Below are 19,710 nucleotides of genomic sequence, written 5' to 3'. Positions count from 1 at the left end.
GCTCGTCGAGTGGCACTTCCGGTGTCCAGTGGCTCATGCCACTCCGTTTAGTGGCTCGTCGAGTGGCACTTCCGGTGTCCAGTGGCTCATGTCACTGTTTAGTGGTGGCTCGTCGAGTGGCACTTCCGATGTCCAGTGGCTCATACCATTCCGTTTGTGGCTTGTCTACTGACACATGTCAGTAAAACTTAGGTCTGTTGGATTGAGGCATGTGGCACTGATATTCACCGATCGATCGTTACAGAACCGAGAGTAACTTACGCGTGCTGCTGCTATGTTCATTCAATTGTGACACAATGATTTTGTGTGTCCTTTTTGACTGTCTGGTGTTTCCGGTAACCGAATGTTTGAAATGCATCGAGAGCTAAAAAGGACATTTTGATGATCGTATGATCATAATTCAAAAATTAAGTATTAAAAATGTAAATATTTAAAATGGGAAGGCAAATATTTTATATATTTAATAAAGCACAACATTTGTCTGAGCTATATTGTATATTGTATAATAGTTTTAAATATAAATTTTCTAATTGTATTATTTGTGAAAATGTAGTCTGTGAGTGCCATGTTTTTATTTGTAAACAGTGCCAATGTGTTGTATTTAATAAAAAGTGTCATTTATAAGAATCTCGCAGAATATTATAATATTTTTTTTCTGCAAAGTACCGCATTTACACACATGCACGCCAAAACAGTAGGTGTCAGTCTAACCATGTTTATGTTTAAAAACAATGTCCTATTACATATTTTACAACTTGATATTTTTTTTTTTTACAACTTGATATTTACACGATGTTGACAGTGCAGATACGTCACGTGCCCTTCAAAATTACATTTTATATAGTCTATATAGATTGTTGTCTATAAGAAATAAGGGTTTGAACAAATTATTATTTCACAACATTTATGAGATGGTAATTATTTTAAATAAATTGTTGGATTATTTCAAAGCAAAACAGATTTACAAAGCACTTAGCAATACACTTTACAAACGATTAAATCAAACACAGTTTTTTCCTTTATTTCATGCATTTCATTGGATCTAAATGTTGCCGACAGTATGCTTTAAGGAGGAGTCAGTTTTTTCTTCGATCTTGTCTTTCATTTAAAGGGTATCTAGTAGACTCAATTAAATTAGGCATACTACTTTAAAAAAAAGATTTACAAAAACTGATTAAATATTAAGAAAAGGCACAATGTTCACACGACCATGGCTCAGACAAATACTGTGCTTTATTAAATGAAAACACTTTGCATATTATGCATTTCCATTTTAAATATTGTGATCATACAATTCCTTTATGAATGAGCGTCAATATGATATATTTATCTCTCGACTCAATTTACGCATTCGGTTACCTGAAACATCAGAGTCAGAAAGGACACACAAAATCATTGTGTCACAATTAAATGAACATAGCAGCAGCACGCGTAAGTTACGCTCGAATCTGTAATGATCGATCGGTGACTATCAGTGCCACATGCCTCAATCAAACAGACCTAAGTTTTACTGACATGTGTCAGTGTACAAGCAACCAAACGGAGTGGTATGAGCCACTGGCCATCGGAAGTGCCACTCGACGAGCCACTAAAAAGTGGCATAAGCCACTGGACACCGGAAGTGCCACTCGACGAGCCACTGGTACGAGCCAATGGAAACCGGAAGTGCCACTAAACATAGTGGCACGTGCCAGTGGCTTCTGTGCGTAAGATGCCATGCCACTTTATGTTAAAACTGCTACTGGGTTTCAGGGCAAAGCATGTGAGCAGAGCGGAGCATTGAGCGGTGCGGTAATATTACCATCAAAGCGCCTCTCTAAAAAGTCCGCTCGTTCAGCACCGCTCGTTGAACCCAGAACGCCCTTTAATAATTTGCTAGTACGAGAATCTGTAAAAACGTCTACAATAAGTTATGGAATTCAAGCCTTATACATAAATGTAAAGTAAAAATCAAAGTTAAGATTAGACTGGAAGAAAACATTGAAAGGAAGTGCGGAGAGACTGTAAAAGTTAGCAAATATTCATCCTGGAATCTGAAGCGGCACATTACAAGAAAGCACAAGGATGTGCTACGAAAACATGGTAATAATGCATCAAAAGGTAAGCTAGTTACATACTATTCGATGATAAATAAATACAGATGAGGTAAGGTAAAATGCTTGTGTTGAATGGAGCCATAAATCCGATCATGACGACAAGCGGACAAAATCATGGCTACGAATTATCTTTTATGCTACATTATGGACACTTATTTTTCTTATTTAGTCTAAAGTATGGCCATAAATATAAAATTCGTTCCCAATATTCAACAGTTTGTTCCTTGGAATTAATTATTATAATATTTTGTAATTACTATTACAATTATTATTACTTCAAATTATGAATTAGCCTAGTTAAACATGTGGATGTCGTGGAAACAAATTGTTAATTTGAATTAAATCCGGAGCTCCGTATCAAACTGGATCTTAGCTAACAAACAACTGTATGTAAATACAGAAAAACACACTACAAAAGTTACTACATCATTTTAAAATATGATTTAAAAAAAACTTAACCGAACCATTAAGCAGACATATAATTTAGATGTAGGCAACAGTAAATAATAATAATAATAATAAATAATTATTCTTCTAAATATCAATGAAGCGTCTTTAATAATAAAAAATAATAATACAAATATTACAAAACGTCATGCAATCATTAATGTGTCTTTAATCCCGCTCTTTAAACTCCCAAATAAAAAATTTTGTTTCTTTCCACTTCCCTGGTTTCTCGTCTTTGCCGTCTTCCATGTGTCAATGTCGTAAAATGAGGGCGTGGGTGAGGTGGAGACTTGAATTTATATGGGTGTGTTATTCTAATGACGATCGTTTTCAGCCGCGGCATTTATGAAGTGCAGATATTGCTTACACCTGAATTTCAGAGGTGCGCACAGCTTCATAAATCAGGCGGTGAGAGGAGTGTAAGCATAATCTTACGCCAACATATACGCCCGTTTCTGCGCAAGAATGATAAATGAGGGCCATTGTGTTCTGTCCAATATATACCAAGACTTGGGTTAAAACAAACAACCCAGCATTTTTATAGTGTATGTATTTGTCTTGCATACATTTGAATTGTCAGTTATTTTCTTATGTGTTTTTAGGAAGACATTATACCCTCAAATTACTCTTGACACCTCAAAAAGATCGATGAATAGATGAAAGACTGCATGGATAGACAGACTGACATTTTAATAAGCAACATCTGCTTGATACAGGGAGGGCACTGGCTATACCTGCAGGAAACTTAGAGAAAATGACTAATCCATCTTTAAACAGTCACAGTAAACATCAATAAGAACTTCATTAACATAAAGCACTCCTGTAAGACTGAGGCTCACTGAGGCAACAAATATGAAGTGACTAAAGCTTTTGATGGTCTTAATAAAAAGGATTCCCCTGCAACGTGTGGCACTCCCTGCCGCGTGAGCATACGGCATTTATAACGCATGGGCCATTAATCAACACATACAACGTTACCCTCCTCTCTGCTGACGGTGAAATATACTCGCAACTTCAGTATAAGCACTTAGGTACTGCGTCCAGTAAAAACAAGCTGACATTTCTAAGAGGAGGCATAGGCTGCTTTACTTCCTGAGACAAAAAAAACAGCACAGGCAGTGCACAATCCCACCAAAAACCCTTACACATACCTACTGCCAAAAAAAAAAAAAACATGTAGGAGAAGACTGTAAATATAGCAGCAATGGGAACAAGGTGAGAATAAAAACAGATACTGGCCTGTGAGATACTATACAGGGGGTATTACAGGGGGTAGTCATTTTTATCACAGTGAGCTAGAGGAAACATACCCTGCCTCCCATATTATATGTCAAAAACATTTAAATGTAGAATTAGTATTAGTATGTCCCAAATTGTGGTATTTATATAACCTTCAAGTACTGTACTGTTGGTGAAATTCGAAGTGCAGATTCATGCACACCTTTAATGTTCCACAGGTATGCAAACGCGACCTATCAAATGTCTTAATATAATCACCAGAACAATGTTTGTGGAACCGTGTTACTGTATAAGCAGAATTGACTCTGGTCCAATTCGTGCCACATTACCAACTTGGGTGTGCAATATTTTATAATAATTCAACGGCCCGTCGTCAATTTTTCCTTACATATTACCCATAACTCATTTCGAGAGAGAGGAGTTTAATGATCTTACACTAAATAAAAAATTAAATGTGATGCTTTAAAAATGCTATATAATAAGGTTTTTTGTAAACATTAGAGTATTTATTAAAGGTATAGCGGAAGATTTTCACGAATTTTAGAAAAGAACCGCCCTTTCCACTTAAAAAAAAAAGTTTTTCACATGCACGCTCTGTTTACTAGTTGCTGTTGGCATGGCTCATACATTGAGATGTTTACTGTGTCTGCGTGGTTCGTGACTTGTGCCAGGGCTAGCATCGCTAATCATAGCTTACCTCAACTTTTCCTAGCAGTGATTTTAAATAGATTTCTCCAAGTATCATGACAAACCTTTCCTGTTGATTAGAAACTTCACGACTGAGGCATCAGTGGGAAGCCCAACCTGTGCTTTTAGCGCATGCCAGCATGTGAAATATTCTCCCAAAAACACTCTCGTCTTGTTTCTTTCTTCAGAGGCCTTTTTCTTCTTGTCATAAAATTTGTAGAAAATTTTTCTCTTGCGACCCTCAGACATTTTGAAAAAACATGGTGAAAACGCAAGCTTCAATGAATGGCTGAAACAGTAGCTCACCACCAGTGGTGGCTGGTCAATAGGGCAAATTTATACAAAATACAAATCATTTAGTTGTACTATTTTACTTTGTCATGTTATCAATTATTTAAAAAAAAAATCTAAACTGAGTTTGTTGTCATGTTTGTGGGTCTGGGGCGCAGCCCTAATGAGTGTCTATGTAGGTCAGTAAAAAGGGTAAAAACATGTGACCTGAGGCTAAGCTCTAATTGGCTGGTTTCGAATCCGCCCTGGGGCGCAGGACTGCGTGCCCCAAATCATCCCACTTATGTTGTAAGCAAATAAATTTTGTTTCATCGTTCTCAGAGTCTCATAACTGTGTTGCAGATTCCCATGTAATTGCTAGCTACAGTACTGATGTGTGAAAGCAGGTGAAATATCTTGAGCTTGAGATGAAAGAAAATATGATTTTATGCTTACAAAATCACCCTTTACAAGACTTTTAGTTGAAGAATAAATAAAGGATTAAGGAGCTTGGACCAGATTGAGCAGTAAGAAGTGATCGTGCTTGAGTTTACACTGTGTGCTTCTCCAGCACTTATGGCAAACAGAGTTGGCTAACGTTAGCTGGATGCTATGTAAGTCATATTTATTGTTTTCCCTGTTTGCTGTTTGAAAGTCTGTGTCATATACTGCGTGATATTTTGTGCCCCAGTTGAGCTGCCTTTGCGTGGACATGATGCTCAGATATCTTTGTTGCAACATACTGGTCTGTAATAAGGCAACTTTACTGTGTGTGTGTTCGCATGCGTGTGTGTCAGATCGCGTTAACCGAAGTGTAATGCACGAGATCAATCCCAGAACAAAAACTGTAAGACGTCATCTATCTGAGGTAAAAACACAAAATCTAATGACAAGAGTGCATTTATCTGCCTCCATGCCTTTATAACACAAGATGGTTTCAGATACACAGTGTTTAATTCAATTCAGATTTTTACACGATTTTTCAGCACAAAGTTTGTGTGTTTTATCGCCTCGGCTGTCTGTCACTGTGTGAAAAATGTATTCATTAATCTGCTTCATGTGATGTTAAACATGTAAAGTGACGCACAGACTCTGTTTATTTGTTCTCTTCACAAATAAATAGACACATTTGAACTGGAATGCTCTTCTTGTAAGTTGAAATGAACAGGTAGATGAAAACAATTATCATCATTAAAACATGAAATGACGGATAATTGACTATGATGGTATTTTTTTAAGTCTAACGCAAACTCTGATGTGTGTGTGAATGATTACTGTACCTTGATTAGTTCATTACTGATAATAAACCCACATTAAATTCAGATTTACACATTCATAGTACATTTATTTCATGCTTTAGTTGACTTCAACAGTAACATTTTCAGCATTTTAGCTAAGCAGTAATTATATTAATCACCTTATGAATGCCTATTTACAGCCCTGCAACACTACAGTAAAAGTTTAATTTCAAGTTTGTACGTCCCCCCCCCCCAAATTTTTTTAGCACCAGCCGCCACTGCTCACCACACATATCCACCTGAAAGTTTGCATGTGCAGAAAGCGAACCTAGGGACGAGCGCGTACGATGGCTTTACAAAAAAAAAATCACCAGAATGATTGACAACTAGGATGACCAATGGTCTTGATGATCCACCCGGAAATTTAATTAGTCATTATATCGTTGTGCAGCACATTGGTCAACTGGAGTTGTTTTTAATCGTGCTTTATAAATAAACTGAGACTTGAAAAAGAAAATCCTTCGTTATACCTTTAATATTAGTTCATCTTAATTTAAGAATTTACTAATACGTTTACCAAACTTGTAACTGTTAAAGCAACACTATGTAGTTTCCATGTAAAAATGACTTACAGCTCCCTCATGTGGTTGAAAAGCACAACAGTGCCTGGTATCAGACACTCTTCTGCAGGCAGGGGGAGGGGCGGGGCTGTGTTTCCTACCCTCCACCGCCACTTTCAGAGTGTGCTTGTAGCAGCTAGGAGGCTGCTCAGGTTGCAGCAACAGTACAATTTGTCCAGTAAAAAGATGTTCTATCACTGAAATAATTTTAGAGACATTATTTAAAGGTAAAAAAACTACATAGTGTTGCTTTAACATAAGTTAATGCACTCTGAACTAAAATGAATAAAACATTTATACAAAGAATAATAAATGGTAAAAAGCTATTTTGTTTATTGATATTTCATGTTAGCCAATGCATTTGCACTAATGTAATGCTAATGCACTAATGTTAACAACTATTGTAAAGACATTACTACATATTTATTTAATATAATTAATTTATTGTTGAATAGTCAGCTAAACTCTATAAATCTTTAGTACTATAGTATACATTATACATGTACTGTATATAAATTTGCCTATAATTAGTGCTGGGTAAAGATTAATCGCAATTAATCCAGGGTTCCTACAGGTTTCTTCAAGTTAAATTCAAGTCTTTTTAAGACCTTTTTAAGACCATTTATATAAAAAATTAATACCCATTTCACGTCCCTACCAGCAAAGAAAAACTAAAATCCTTGAACTTGTGTTCATTTATTTTTCCGATGTGAAATGGGTAAAAAGATGATAAGCCAAGCAGGTGTGAAAAAAAAATTTCAGTAGGCCACAAGAAAGTTTGCCAAACAATGTTAAGTTGTTAAGGAATTTCTGAGATTTTCTTTGATTTTTCCCGCTTCTCCTTTGCCTGTTGCTGTGTTGTGTTGCAGTCTATGGTTGTGGTGATCTTCATTTACTGAAGGCATCACGTGTTCGCAATATTTTGTACTGTGACCCGGGACTGTGTTGGGTTCTCAATTATTGGATCCGCCACTCTTTATTTATACTACGTTATTAAACAAACAGAGATGCAAACACATGTATGTTCAAAAAGAGAAAGGTAATCTAAGTCCTCGCACCCAGGCAAATATCCAGATACTTAGGCTACATTGCCACCGACCCCTGCCATCCCTACCAAACTAGGTATATAGAGTAAAATGAAATTCGAAAATCAAAAGATGCCGACATTAATTTTGAATATTCAACTTTATTTTTTATGTTAAACCAAAACTCTTAATGAACTATCTAGCACTTCTTCTTGCTTTACTCCTTCTTCCTGGCCACCTCCTGCAACGTAACCAGGGCCTTCCATTAATTTATATTAATTTCACATTATATTTAATAAACCCAATCATAAATGAACAAAGCTGACAATGTTTGTCAAAGCATCACAAAACACTTTACTGTTTTTGCACTGACATATCAAGCAATACTTGTGTAGATGACCCCTTTTATCAAACTCTTTTGAATACAATAATATGTATAGTATATTAATGATAGAAAGTGCAGGTCTAGAGATTATAAATGTAATTGGTGTGTTATAGTTTATGTAGTTTTCTTTCCTTTTTAGATAGAGCAGAAGCAGTAAAAGTGCCTCTTTCAATTCCTCTCTTGCAGATTAAAAGAGCTTTATCCACTTATTATTTTAGATTCAAAAGTCTACTTGCTGTCCCAGTGTTTGGTGACTTTATATTAGAGCTTTGCGTTTTTTATATCTAGAGTCAGCTTGAGCTTTGCTCGTGCAATGGGCTTGACATTCACATTTCTTTTTTGCTACTATCTCTGTGATCTTTGAGCAAACTTTTTAGATATAAAAAGATGGTTCATTAATAATAATATTATTAAACAAAGGGACGGAGAAAGAAACTGCAGCGCGTGGTCGTGACTTTCAAACCAAGCCAGTAGTTATCGCAATAGAAATGGAGGCACGCAGCTTGAAACTGCACGTGAACTTTAGCGCTGACTGACTCTGATCACAGCCGTTTTCCGATCGCCTCGGGTTTTACACATACTGTTAATCGGACCCGGTCCTCCGTGAAAACCTCTATGCATACAACTCTGCTCAAGTTCAGAAACATGTGACGCTGAACTCGCTTCATGTCGCACCCAATTCATAGAGAAACAGCAGACTCATCGGGAGAGACACGATGTGCTCGCAACCAAAATGCCATTAATAATGAAAAGCCGCAGGCGCCGAAAAGCGATGTGTTTGCATCCCTGATTTAATCAAAATGTGGTTGACAAAGAAACTTTTAAGGAAAAATACAATATGGAGAAGTTACATACAGCACAATTTTTAAGACCAAGACATCAAAATTTAAGACTTTTTTAAGTCTTTTTAAGGTATTATTTCCAAATTCATAAATTCAATGCTTTTAAGGCTTTTTAAGACCCCGCGGGAACCCTGTTAATCGCATACAAAATAAAAGTACATTATTTCAGAATAATTTATATATATATATATATATATATATATATATATATATATATATATATATATATATTTATATTTATATATATATATATATATATATATATATATATATATATATATATATATATATATACTCTGACCTAAAGGATTATTAGGAACACCATACTAATACTGTGTTTGACCCACTTTCGCCTTCAGAACTGCCTTAATTCAACGTGGCATTGATTCAACAAGGTGCTGAAGGCATTCTTTAAAAATGTTGGCCCATATTGATAGGATAGCATCTTGCAGTTGATGGAGATTTGTGGGATGCACATCCAGGGCACAAAGCTCCCATTCCACCACATCCTAAAGATGCTCTATTGGGTTGAGATCTGGTGACTGTGGGGGCCATTTTAGTACAGTGAACTCATTGTCATGTTCAAGAAACCAATTTGAAATGATTCGAGCTTTGTGACATGGTGCATTATCCTGCGGGAAGTAGCCATCAGAGGATGGGTACATGGTGGTCATAAAGGCTTGGACATGGTCAGAAACAATGCTCAGGTAGGCTATGGCATTTAAACAATGCCCAATTGGCACTAAGCGGCCTAAAGTGTGCCAAGAAAACATCCCCCACACCATTACACCACCAGCAGCAGCCTGCACAGTGGTAACAAGGCATGATGGATTTATGTTCTGATGGCATGCTGGATTTACAAATTCTGACTCTACCATCTGAATGTCTCAACAGAAATCGAGACTCATCAGACCAGGCAGCATTTTTCCAGTCTTCAACTGTCCAATTTTGGTGAGCTCATGCAAATTGTAGCCTCTTTTTCCCGTTTGTAGTGGAGATGAGTGGTACCCTGTAAGGTCTTCTGATGTTGTAGCCCATCCGCCTCAAAGGTTATGCGAGTTGTGGCTTCACAATTGCTTTGCTGCATACCTCGGTTGTAACAAGTGGTTATTTCGGTCAAAGTCTTCTATCAGCTTGAATCAGTTGGCCCATTCTCCTCTGACCTCTAGCATCAACAAGACATTTTTGCCCACAGGACTGCCGCATACTGGATGTTTTTCCCTTTTCACACCATTCTTTGTAAACCCTAGAAATGGTTGTGCGTAAAAATCCCAGTAACTGAGTTTGGCAACAACCATGCCATGCTCAAAATTGCTTAAATCACCTTTCTTTTCCATTCTGACATGCAGGTTGGAGTTCAAGAGATTGTCTTGACCAGGACCACACCCCTAAATGCATTGAAGCAACTGCCATATGATTGGTTGATCAGATAATTGCATTAATGAGAAATTGAACAGGTGTTCCTAATAATCCTTTAGGTGAGTGTATATATATATATATATATATATATATATATATATATATATATATATATATATATATATATATATAAATGTTTCTTAAATAGATACATGAATGTGTGTGTATTTACATATAAATAATAACTACACACAGCACACACTTGTATATTATGCAAAAAATAACTTTTTTGTATGCGATTATTCTTTGCCCAGCACTACTTATAATATGATATATTATTTACCAGTGTGACACATCATATCACTTATGAGATATTTGTAATACAAAACACATGCATGTTAAGCTGCTTGCTATGTTATGAATCTAAATGGGATCAGGCAGGGGTCCTGGGCCAAACTTGACTGGGAATGAATGGAATCTTAGTAACTACTGTGTAATTACAAAGTAATTATAAAAGCATCATAAATCACTTCCCCTAAGCCGGTATAACTTCCTATTTAAATGGTCCCCTAAAGCAGTTAAAAAGCAGAGATACAAAGGTTATTGCAGAACAGTGACTTAAAGAGCCATAGGTGATCTCTAACACTGCATTACAAGTCTATCAAGGTCAAAAAACAGAGTTTAAGAAAACAGTATGCAATTTACAGCTTATATTAAGAAATTTGTTTGTACTTGTGATAGTACATGACATAAACATAAAAATCTATTTTCCAAACGTCAGTCCAGCGTGCCTCTTTCTGCCCCTGAACATATTATTAATGAGCCAGGACACTGTGCTGTTTAGGAAACATGTTGTTTCTGATTACTGCGCTGTTACAGACAGCATGCCACAACGGGCCGCTCTACCAGTGTTCCCTGGACATTACTGAGGAAAGGTGGGGAATACTAATGCAGGGCTTACACACAAACAAACACACAAAACATGATGCCCTGAGCAAAGCTAGAGCTGGGTCGGAGGAACCGGAGCTGCCATTTGTTAGTGCCAGGCTGATGCCAGCCAGTGGCAAATTGAAGAAACCCATCCCTGACTTTAAATCGCCTGAAGAGAATGCACTCGCTCATTTGAGATGATGACCCACAAAACTGACATAATCTCCCAGCATGGAGCTGACCGATAGCAGAGCACACCTTCTGGTCCTCGTGCATGACAAGCTGCACTCCTTGCCAGGTGTAGAGATAGGTGGGGATTGTAACAAATAAACAGGGCATGTTAAAGGTCATGCACAACCAATCCAGAGTAAACAGAATAAGCCATGCAGAGATGCTTGACTAAATACAATTAAATAAAGAATTGAGAATGCCAGAATTGATGTCTCTTGAAACTTTTTTGCAATTCAAAATATATTGCATCATATGTCTTGCATGCAAAGAAATTTGATGCCACGCTGAGGCAATGATGACCTTCTTCATAAGTGACACATAGTGCTGATGTACTGCACCCAACTCCTCCTTGTTTTCTACAGATCGGTGATGAAAACATTGCGCCTCTCTCTATTTCCACTCATCCGCAACAATCCATCTATCTACCTCAGATAACGCTGGAGACTTGCCACACACACGCATTATTCAAACCAATGTGAGCCGATACAGCAATGCAACATAAAGCTTTCATATCTGCATCCGTCAGGCTTGTGTAAAGGGGTGTAGTACGAGTGCATTGGGGAACCTCCGAGGGGCACTGCGCTCGAGGATCTGCCTCCGCAGTGAACCCGTTACGCAAAAGACACGCATGGAAAACGCATGCACAGCCTCGGACCAATCATTTATTACAATGCATAATATTGCATGCACGTGATAACGCATAATACTATTTTAAGATGCATTGCGCAGTCAAGATGACGTTTTGGACCAAGAGATGCGCATGCAAATATACGTTAACAGATTTACAAAACAGTTAAAAGTTTGAATGGAAGAACGCCAGCAGCTGTTTCAGAAATTAGGGGTGATTTCCCATTCAAACTTTCACTGTCTGAAAAATATAAATACATGAATAAACACCAAATAAACTTCGTCTAACCGTAAAATGAGCAAAATTAGGATCGCAGCGCTCACCTGCCAACGGTCTGGTTGGCGAGCTGTCGCATCCGATTGAATTGCTTCTTCATTTTAAATATATATTTTCAGCGTTAAGACCTCAAGCGCAAAACAATCCTCATTTCTCTCAAAATAAAGGCCCGTGCTCCGGTGCGAACATCCACATTATTCCTATCACACGCCCTCATGGCAGACAGAAAAAGGATGGAAATGTCCTAAGATGCGTATTTCAATGCATTTTTTCGCTGCGCTCGACTACTCGAGATGCTGCTGGGCGATTCTCGCATCGGCAGAGTGACAGCAGCGGAACGACGCGAGCGCGGTGCATTATGGGAAGTGTAGTTTTACGCGAGTCTTGTGAAGATATTTGGGTGAAATGGTTTTCAAAAGGTCTGCGGGCAGTTTAAAGGGTTCCTGCCACACTGTAAGAAATGTACGTTTCTTAAAACGATACGCACAAAAACAATTTCAACCAAATGCAACGGTAAAAAACCGTTTGTCCAGAAATAATAGTTTATTATTATTGAAAGTAGCCTATTACTTTTATTATTATTATTTCTGTTCCATGTTTTTATTGTTTTTTGTCGGTAGATGATACAGTAATTGTAACGTATACTGTAGTATTTATTTTTGTAAGTGGGAGGTTCGATTATGCAATTTGCATGTAATTGCCTACGTAGCACACTGGATGGAATTAAAAAAATATAAAATTTAAAAATGTAAAAAACCTCATGTTTTTATTTTCTATTAGGTTATGTGAGCTGAGCAAGTCAGTTTAGTTAGTACAGTTTATTTAGTATAGAGGCCTTAACTAAGAAAACACTGCCATCCTGTGGCTATTAGAGCCTCACGACAATCACTTATGAATTATTGTCCTTTTATTGTAAGATTCATTTAGTTTTTAGTGATCTAAATCAATACCAGTGAAAAGTTTGGACACATCTAACATTTAAGCACATTAGTAAATGAAACTAAAAAGAAATATGAACTATGAAACTTTGAAGTTAAAGTGTCTGAACATTTGACTAGTTTATCCAGTTTATGTCATCATCTATCCAGTTTATGATAATGACAACATATGACGGTAGGCTATTTTCATATTATGAATACAATTTAAACAGTAATGCATTTATTATTATAAATAGATTTACATACGTAATCCATTAACTCATCATTGCACTTTGAATAACATAGTTGGTTGGCCTTCTTCCATTAGAAGAAAAAAGCATTGCTTTTTATTTAATCATTTATAAATCCATTTTAGGGTTGTTACCTATAAATAAATTTGTGAATATTCTCTTCGATCTTATGGCTTTGCCAGAACTAATTTGGGAACAATAAAGGCCTTCTTGTATGCAGCTCCGTCTAACTGGAATTTTCTTTAGTCAAGACTGAAATTGCGAAATCTGGTGTCCTTGGATTATTTCAAATCAATGGTTCAGGAGCTGGGAGATGACTTTAACTGCTTGTAAGCACCTTTGTTGTGCCGTTTTGTCTATTTTGGTTTGAAAAAGTTTGTGAAAAGATTTTTAAAAAATAGAAATATGGCAATAAACTATCAATAAATACGGAAAATGTTATGCTGAGATTGAGAAAATATGTGTGATGGAAAATATGTTATACAAATTTAAAATGACTTTATATGCCTCTCCAATAGGTGGCATCTTTTCCCCAAGTTTTAAAGTGCACATATTTTCCTGATAAAACAAGGTTATTTTGTTATTTAATGTGTTCGCGTGGTTTATGGTTAAAAAAACACATTATCTTCCACACACCATACATTTTTGTAACTCCAGATTTCCCTGTCTTCCTGAAACATACAGATTTTGTACAAAACTCATCGATTTGAAAAGCGCTGTGTCCCTGATTGGCCAGCTAATCTGTACGTTGTGATTGGCCTGAATACCTCTGACATCAGCAGAAAATGCGACGCTACTTACCATGTTTAAAAGATTCGGTCACAATGCAATGCTAACAGGAGTTAACTTACAGGCTGTGAGTCCAAACGGGAGGAATTAATGTTGTTTTTTATTACATCACCAATCCCAGGAAGTAAACTGTTGCCAACAATCCGTGTGTTTGTAGTCCAAGAAAAGAGATTTACGTTGGAGACAATAACTAGCATAATCGTTTACTTTGGGGTTTGTACCTTTTGCATATTGTTAACATGTACTAATACACACTTACACACCAAAGGGAATGTAAAATCCTGAATCAAACCATAGTTCCTCTTTAATATTCAGACTTCAGAAGTGCACAAGTGTGTAAGTGTAGACTTATTGAATTACGCTAATTATGTCATCATAGTTCACAGGGTCATGAGAAACTAACAGTGAGAAATATGCAGTCATTTAATTATTTAATAATACCCCAATAAACTGACAAGAAATTACAAGATCCTTAAAGTACATTTAATCATTTATAAAGCTGTGCATCCCCTAAAGCAGTGGTTCTCACACTTTTTGGCATCCCACTTGGTAAGATGCATCCCTTCATGCATCTCCCAAAGAAAATACATGATTTTGAATTTAACAACACATATTAAATGATGCAATGTAGCGCTGTTGGTTATTTTTCTGAGGATTTATTGCACAGAATGTATGCAGAACTAATGTATTTTAAAAAATGTCATAAAACTGGGGCACCCCTGGCACCATCTCACGCCCTCCAGTTTGAGAACCACGGCACTAAAGAAAAGAGGGCATGACAGGAAAAATCCAAAGATGTTAGAGATAATGAGAACGACAACAATTCTGTGCCAAATGTGTGTGTAAAAATAGATGATAGGGAGGTGTTGAAATAGTGATGATGATGACGGGTTCGCATATGGTCTCATTCTAACAGCATTACAGGCCCTGAGAATACTGTGATTCACACATCTGACGCTTCCTATTGTTTTTTTATTTAGCAGATGCTTTTAATCCAAAACCACTTACAGTATACAGTATACATTACTCCGGAGCAGCCTGACCTCAAATGTTTGGCACCCCACAACCAAACTCTGTTGTTCAGTCCATTAGTAGTTAATGGGGCAACAGGTGAGCGGTGCACTGAGGCCTGGTTCAGAGGCCTCGTTCTGTAAGTGATACTGAAAAATAGCCGTTCTCCGCCCCTATCACAAGGGCCCCATTAATCTGGATCTTTGGAAATTGAGAGGAGATCTTCTAAGCCTTGATCTCGAACCTCTGACCCCAAAACTGCCATCCATTTTTATTAGTGTGGAGTCAAATGTTAATCACATCCAAAAGCTGATGGATCTTCTAGTGCGCAGGAACCACACATCCGCAACAAGTCGTTTTTGAGCCTCTCCTGACTACTTTAAATCAATATGAAAGGGGGTCCCAAGCATCTGTATTCCCCAAAAAGACCCCTGCCTCTAAATTTCCTCCTGAAAACCTCTTCATCATGCTTTTGTCATACTGAGAAGAGTCAGGAATGTGAAAGGTCAAAGGAGAAAGAGCATACTGCATATCTCTTATGATAGAAAGCATGTAGCTCATGCTCTTATCATGTTTTTATTCATGCATTGCATGGAAAAATACTAACCTAATCATACTCTCTTAAAAATCATGTTGTGTCTGTAGCCAGATGGTGACTAATTGACTTAAGGTAGACCTTTATTGAGCTAATAAAGCTATTTGCCCAAAGTTCATAACCTTTGTTACCCCTGACCCTTGCGGTTGCCAGTACTAATGATGTGTTCAGTTCAAATGGTTGTGTTATGTTCCTGTTTCAGGTCGGAAATCTCTGATTCGCATTAATAAGAGCCTTCCACTATCTTGATGTTTGGAAAATGATGATAAAAATATTACATTTGTTTTGGTGGTTATTATTGGTTATTCGAGGGCGCTCGATGCGAAGTTCGTCACAACATGTATGTATCATATGTGTGGTTCCTTTTTTCAAAATATGTGTTCTGCGCATTAGATCCTGTGTGCATCACGTGTTTTGTCAAAATAAGTGCCTGCTTCAGATGCGTCTAAAGGGTTTATGATAAAAGAGACGCTCGCGTTTGCCAGATACTCACATAATCTCATGCGTAATCAAAGTTTACTGTTAATGGAGTGTCTTGCGTGTATTTTGTGAACGTGAGCGCTCTTTTATCATAAACGGTTTTGACGCGTGTGCAGCAGGCACTTTTTTTGACAAAACACGTGATGCACATGGTTCACATGACGCAACAAACACATATTTTGAAAACGCAAGCAACACACATGACCCACGAACACTTATTTTGAATTAGCGCCCCTCGGATGAGCCGTCATGAGCGACCACTAATACTTACTTTATACAAAGTGGCTAATCCATATGAATTCAAATGACCAAAGTAAAGGGTGGGGTATCATTATTGTTTTATTTTCATGTTATTTTATGTTTTTGTGCAATTTATTTCATATGAATTCAGACCAACTCGTAAAATTTTCTGTACAAATTCCTGTAAGGTTAAAATGTGCCTTTAACAGGTTTTATTATTATACAGTAGAAATACAAATTACAGATGAAATATCTTTTAAAACAATTGTTAATCCTATGATGAGATCTCCTGCCTATTTTTCCTGAAAAAAGGCCCAGTAATCATACAAATGATTTTCCCCGCCTGCGTTTTTTTTTTTTTTTTTTTTTTAGTTGCCAGCCAGCACCAGTATTTTTCTCAAAAGTTTAATGCCTTCCAGAAAATGTTCTTCTTAAAATATATAAACAATATATCAAATGAAAGAACTGACCTTCTGCTTTCAAAAAAAGAAAAACTTTCATCCTACCTTCATTACTTATCTTTTTATCACCTCTCAAACATAGGTTTCTTCAAAAACACCAAATTTTGAGCAAAAAGATAATTTCAATTTTGTGAAGGACTTTTGATAGAAATCAGACACAGAACGATCCTCCAAACTGACACGGACATACAGTTGTTTGCCCTAGAGCGATACTTCTAGGTTTTATAAGTCGTAAAAAACACCTGGTGGATAATAGTGGTATTGTGGAAAGCCGGAAAAAAACGTCATTGGCAGGGAAGTGTTTTTTCTTAATTGACGAGTTAACACGTCAATGGCGGGGAAAGAGTTAACACTGTTTAAGAGTTGGACCTCATGTTAAACATAGGCAAACTGTCTAAAAAGCAGTTGGACGTGTTACAGAATATTAAGCCGAAAGTATACTAGGGACGTCTGCGTATGCACGCAGTCCGCATGACGTCATTTTTGTCATCATGAGGGTCCGCGGTCGTCTGCAGTGCGCGTACAACAGCGCATGTGCATGAAAATATTTCGACAGGACACTCCACTACAAAAGCCGCAGGCGGAAAAAGGTATACCTTTACTCTCTCGAATGCACTTCACCAGTGTTCGTACAAGTTTCAGGATTTTTTTATTCATATGCAACAATCTTATTTTATTTCTTTTATAGGCAGGAAGTACAGTGGAATTCCTTATATGGGCACTTTGACTGGAAAACTGCACACTCACACCAACCAAGAGCTGACACGAAATCAACATCGCCCAAGAAGTGTGTTGTTGTTAGTGAGGGAAATTTAAGCTTGTTCAGCTTTCCAGCCTTATGGAAACAATGGATATAATTTGTTTATCCGGGGTAGCAGAGGAGCTTATGTGTTTGTTTAACGCTGGATTTCATTGAAATGGGGAGGTCCCAGCTGGGTCATGAGTCGCAGGCGGTAAGTAAAATTGCATCAAATGTCTGTGTTTTGTTGGCAATTGGCGTGTAAGTGCGTAAAAGGTAAATTCACACAAAAATGTAGTGTATCATTAGTTATCCAGAGATAGTGGGATAATGTTTTGTGTGTGTTGCTTGCTAGTGACTCGCTCAGCCCGCGGTGCGCTTTCAGGGGGTTGAGTTTATTCTGAAAGAATCGGTACAGCTGATCTGGCTTTTTAAAACCTGATAAAACTAAAGACTCTTTGGAGATATGAAGGATGTAATAATACTCAATAGGTACTCAAGATTAGCATGAGATTAGCAGCAACAGCGTGTGTTATGTGACCTTTAACAATATGGAGCTCAGATTTGCAGAGTTTGCAATTAAAGGTCAATATTAATGAAAATTTCAGTATTACTTCAAATATTTCTAAGATTGACTATAAAGGTGCAATATGGGACTTGAGTCCACAATATGAGTCCACATCTCGAAACGCATAGTGAAGCTGCTAGCCGCCACAGGACAAACATGTCATCGTCTGAGATAACGTATTAACGAAACACGCTCTGCAGAACACTACTGTAGAAACATTACAGCGACTTCCATGTAAGGAGACCTGCAGTGTATGTAGATGAAAACGGCTCATTCTAAGATAATAAAAAATACATTTTATTTTGTAAGGTACCACTGATAATATATTCAGGTATATTATATTGCATTTCTGTCAAGAGATCCTTCTAAAAGGCCCAGATTGCACCTTTAAAATGTGTTTTGTTACACCTTTCCAAGTCGGAAATTGGAAATTCCAACTAATACTACTACTGTCATTTACTATACGCTTTCATTCAAAGAGACTTGTGCTTAACAAGATATGCATTTTCATCACCATGTGTGTTTTTGGGTTTGAACCTATGACCTTTTGCGCTGCTAATGCAATGCTCTACCACTGAGCTATACAGGAGCACGGTCAGAGCAGGACTTTGAAGGTGAGCTGCTTTTTAATCAAGTCCCTGTGTTTTCAAAGATAAATCACTTCATGTATGATGTAGCTTTTTCTGATTGAAATGTTGTCATCTGATAGCCTTTTAGTTTCTGTTAGCGCTAGTTAAGAACAAAGCTAACTGTAGCTAACAGGCACAGTTGTTGTTAAAGATATCAAGTCCATAGGTCATGACCTGCAGTTGGACACTCCCACTGTCTGCACGAGAGGGGGGTTCATACAACACATGCACAAACTTCTTCACAAAGGGTGTCATCTTACCACCTATTGTGAAGGAGTTGTGTTTGAAGTTGTGTCTTTACCACCAGTTAAGAAACGTTATTAGCAGTGTGCTTCTAACATCTATCACTGCTACTGTTAGAAGCAAAACATATTATTACCAACCTGTTTGTGCATGGCACATGTCTTCAAACAAGACTAAAAGGATTAAAATGCTCTTGGAGACTGGGCTAGGACAGACAACACTTTTAGCTAGTCTTTAAAGAGCTCTGGAGCCATAACTATCCCTCACACCATGGCTAATGAAAACACTGCGACATTATTAAGACTACAAATTTGCAAGTCCAAACTGGAAATGTTGTTTCTAGAAGGCATGGGTGACAGAAAAGGATGGCTATCTCCACAGCTAAATGCAGGGCAAGGTGATGGACTTGATAAGGTAGTGCTGCTCTTAGCGTGACCCCAGACGCTCTTTACAGCTTTGTCTGCTCACAGTGAACACTGCTGCTCTGTCTGTGGGGAAGAAAAAAAGTTTGCCT

General features: G+C 37.4%; 1 protein-coding gene across 9 annotated transcripts in view; it reads right to left on the bottom strand.

The window, feature by feature from the left end:
- arhgap44a (Rho GTPase activating protein 44a) overlaps positions 1-12,580 on the bottom strand; it is a 93,140-nt gene extending 80,560 nt beyond the window's left edge. For all 9 annotated transcript variants that reach the window (XM_073814050.1, XM_073814056.1, XM_073814057.1 and 6 more), the window contains exon 1: positions 12,321-12,580. In XM_073814050.1, the coding sequence (XP_073670151.1) occupies positions 12,321-12,373 (53 nt within the window). In that variant the 5' untranslated portion in view covers positions 12,374-12,580. The remainder of the gene's footprint in view (positions 1-12,320) is intronic.
- Positions 12,581-19,710: the final 7,130 nt, after the last annotated feature.

Source organism: Paramisgurnus dabryanus, chromosome 3, assembly GCF_030506205.2.
Source record: "Paramisgurnus dabryanus chromosome 3, PD_genome_1.1, whole genome shotgun sequence".
Taxonomy (NCBI): domain Eukaryota; kingdom Metazoa; phylum Chordata; class Actinopteri; order Cypriniformes; family Cobitidae; genus Paramisgurnus; species Paramisgurnus dabryanus.
The sequence above is the reverse complement of the archived record's forward strand: the minus strand, read 5'-3'. Positions and strand labels throughout refer to the sequence as shown.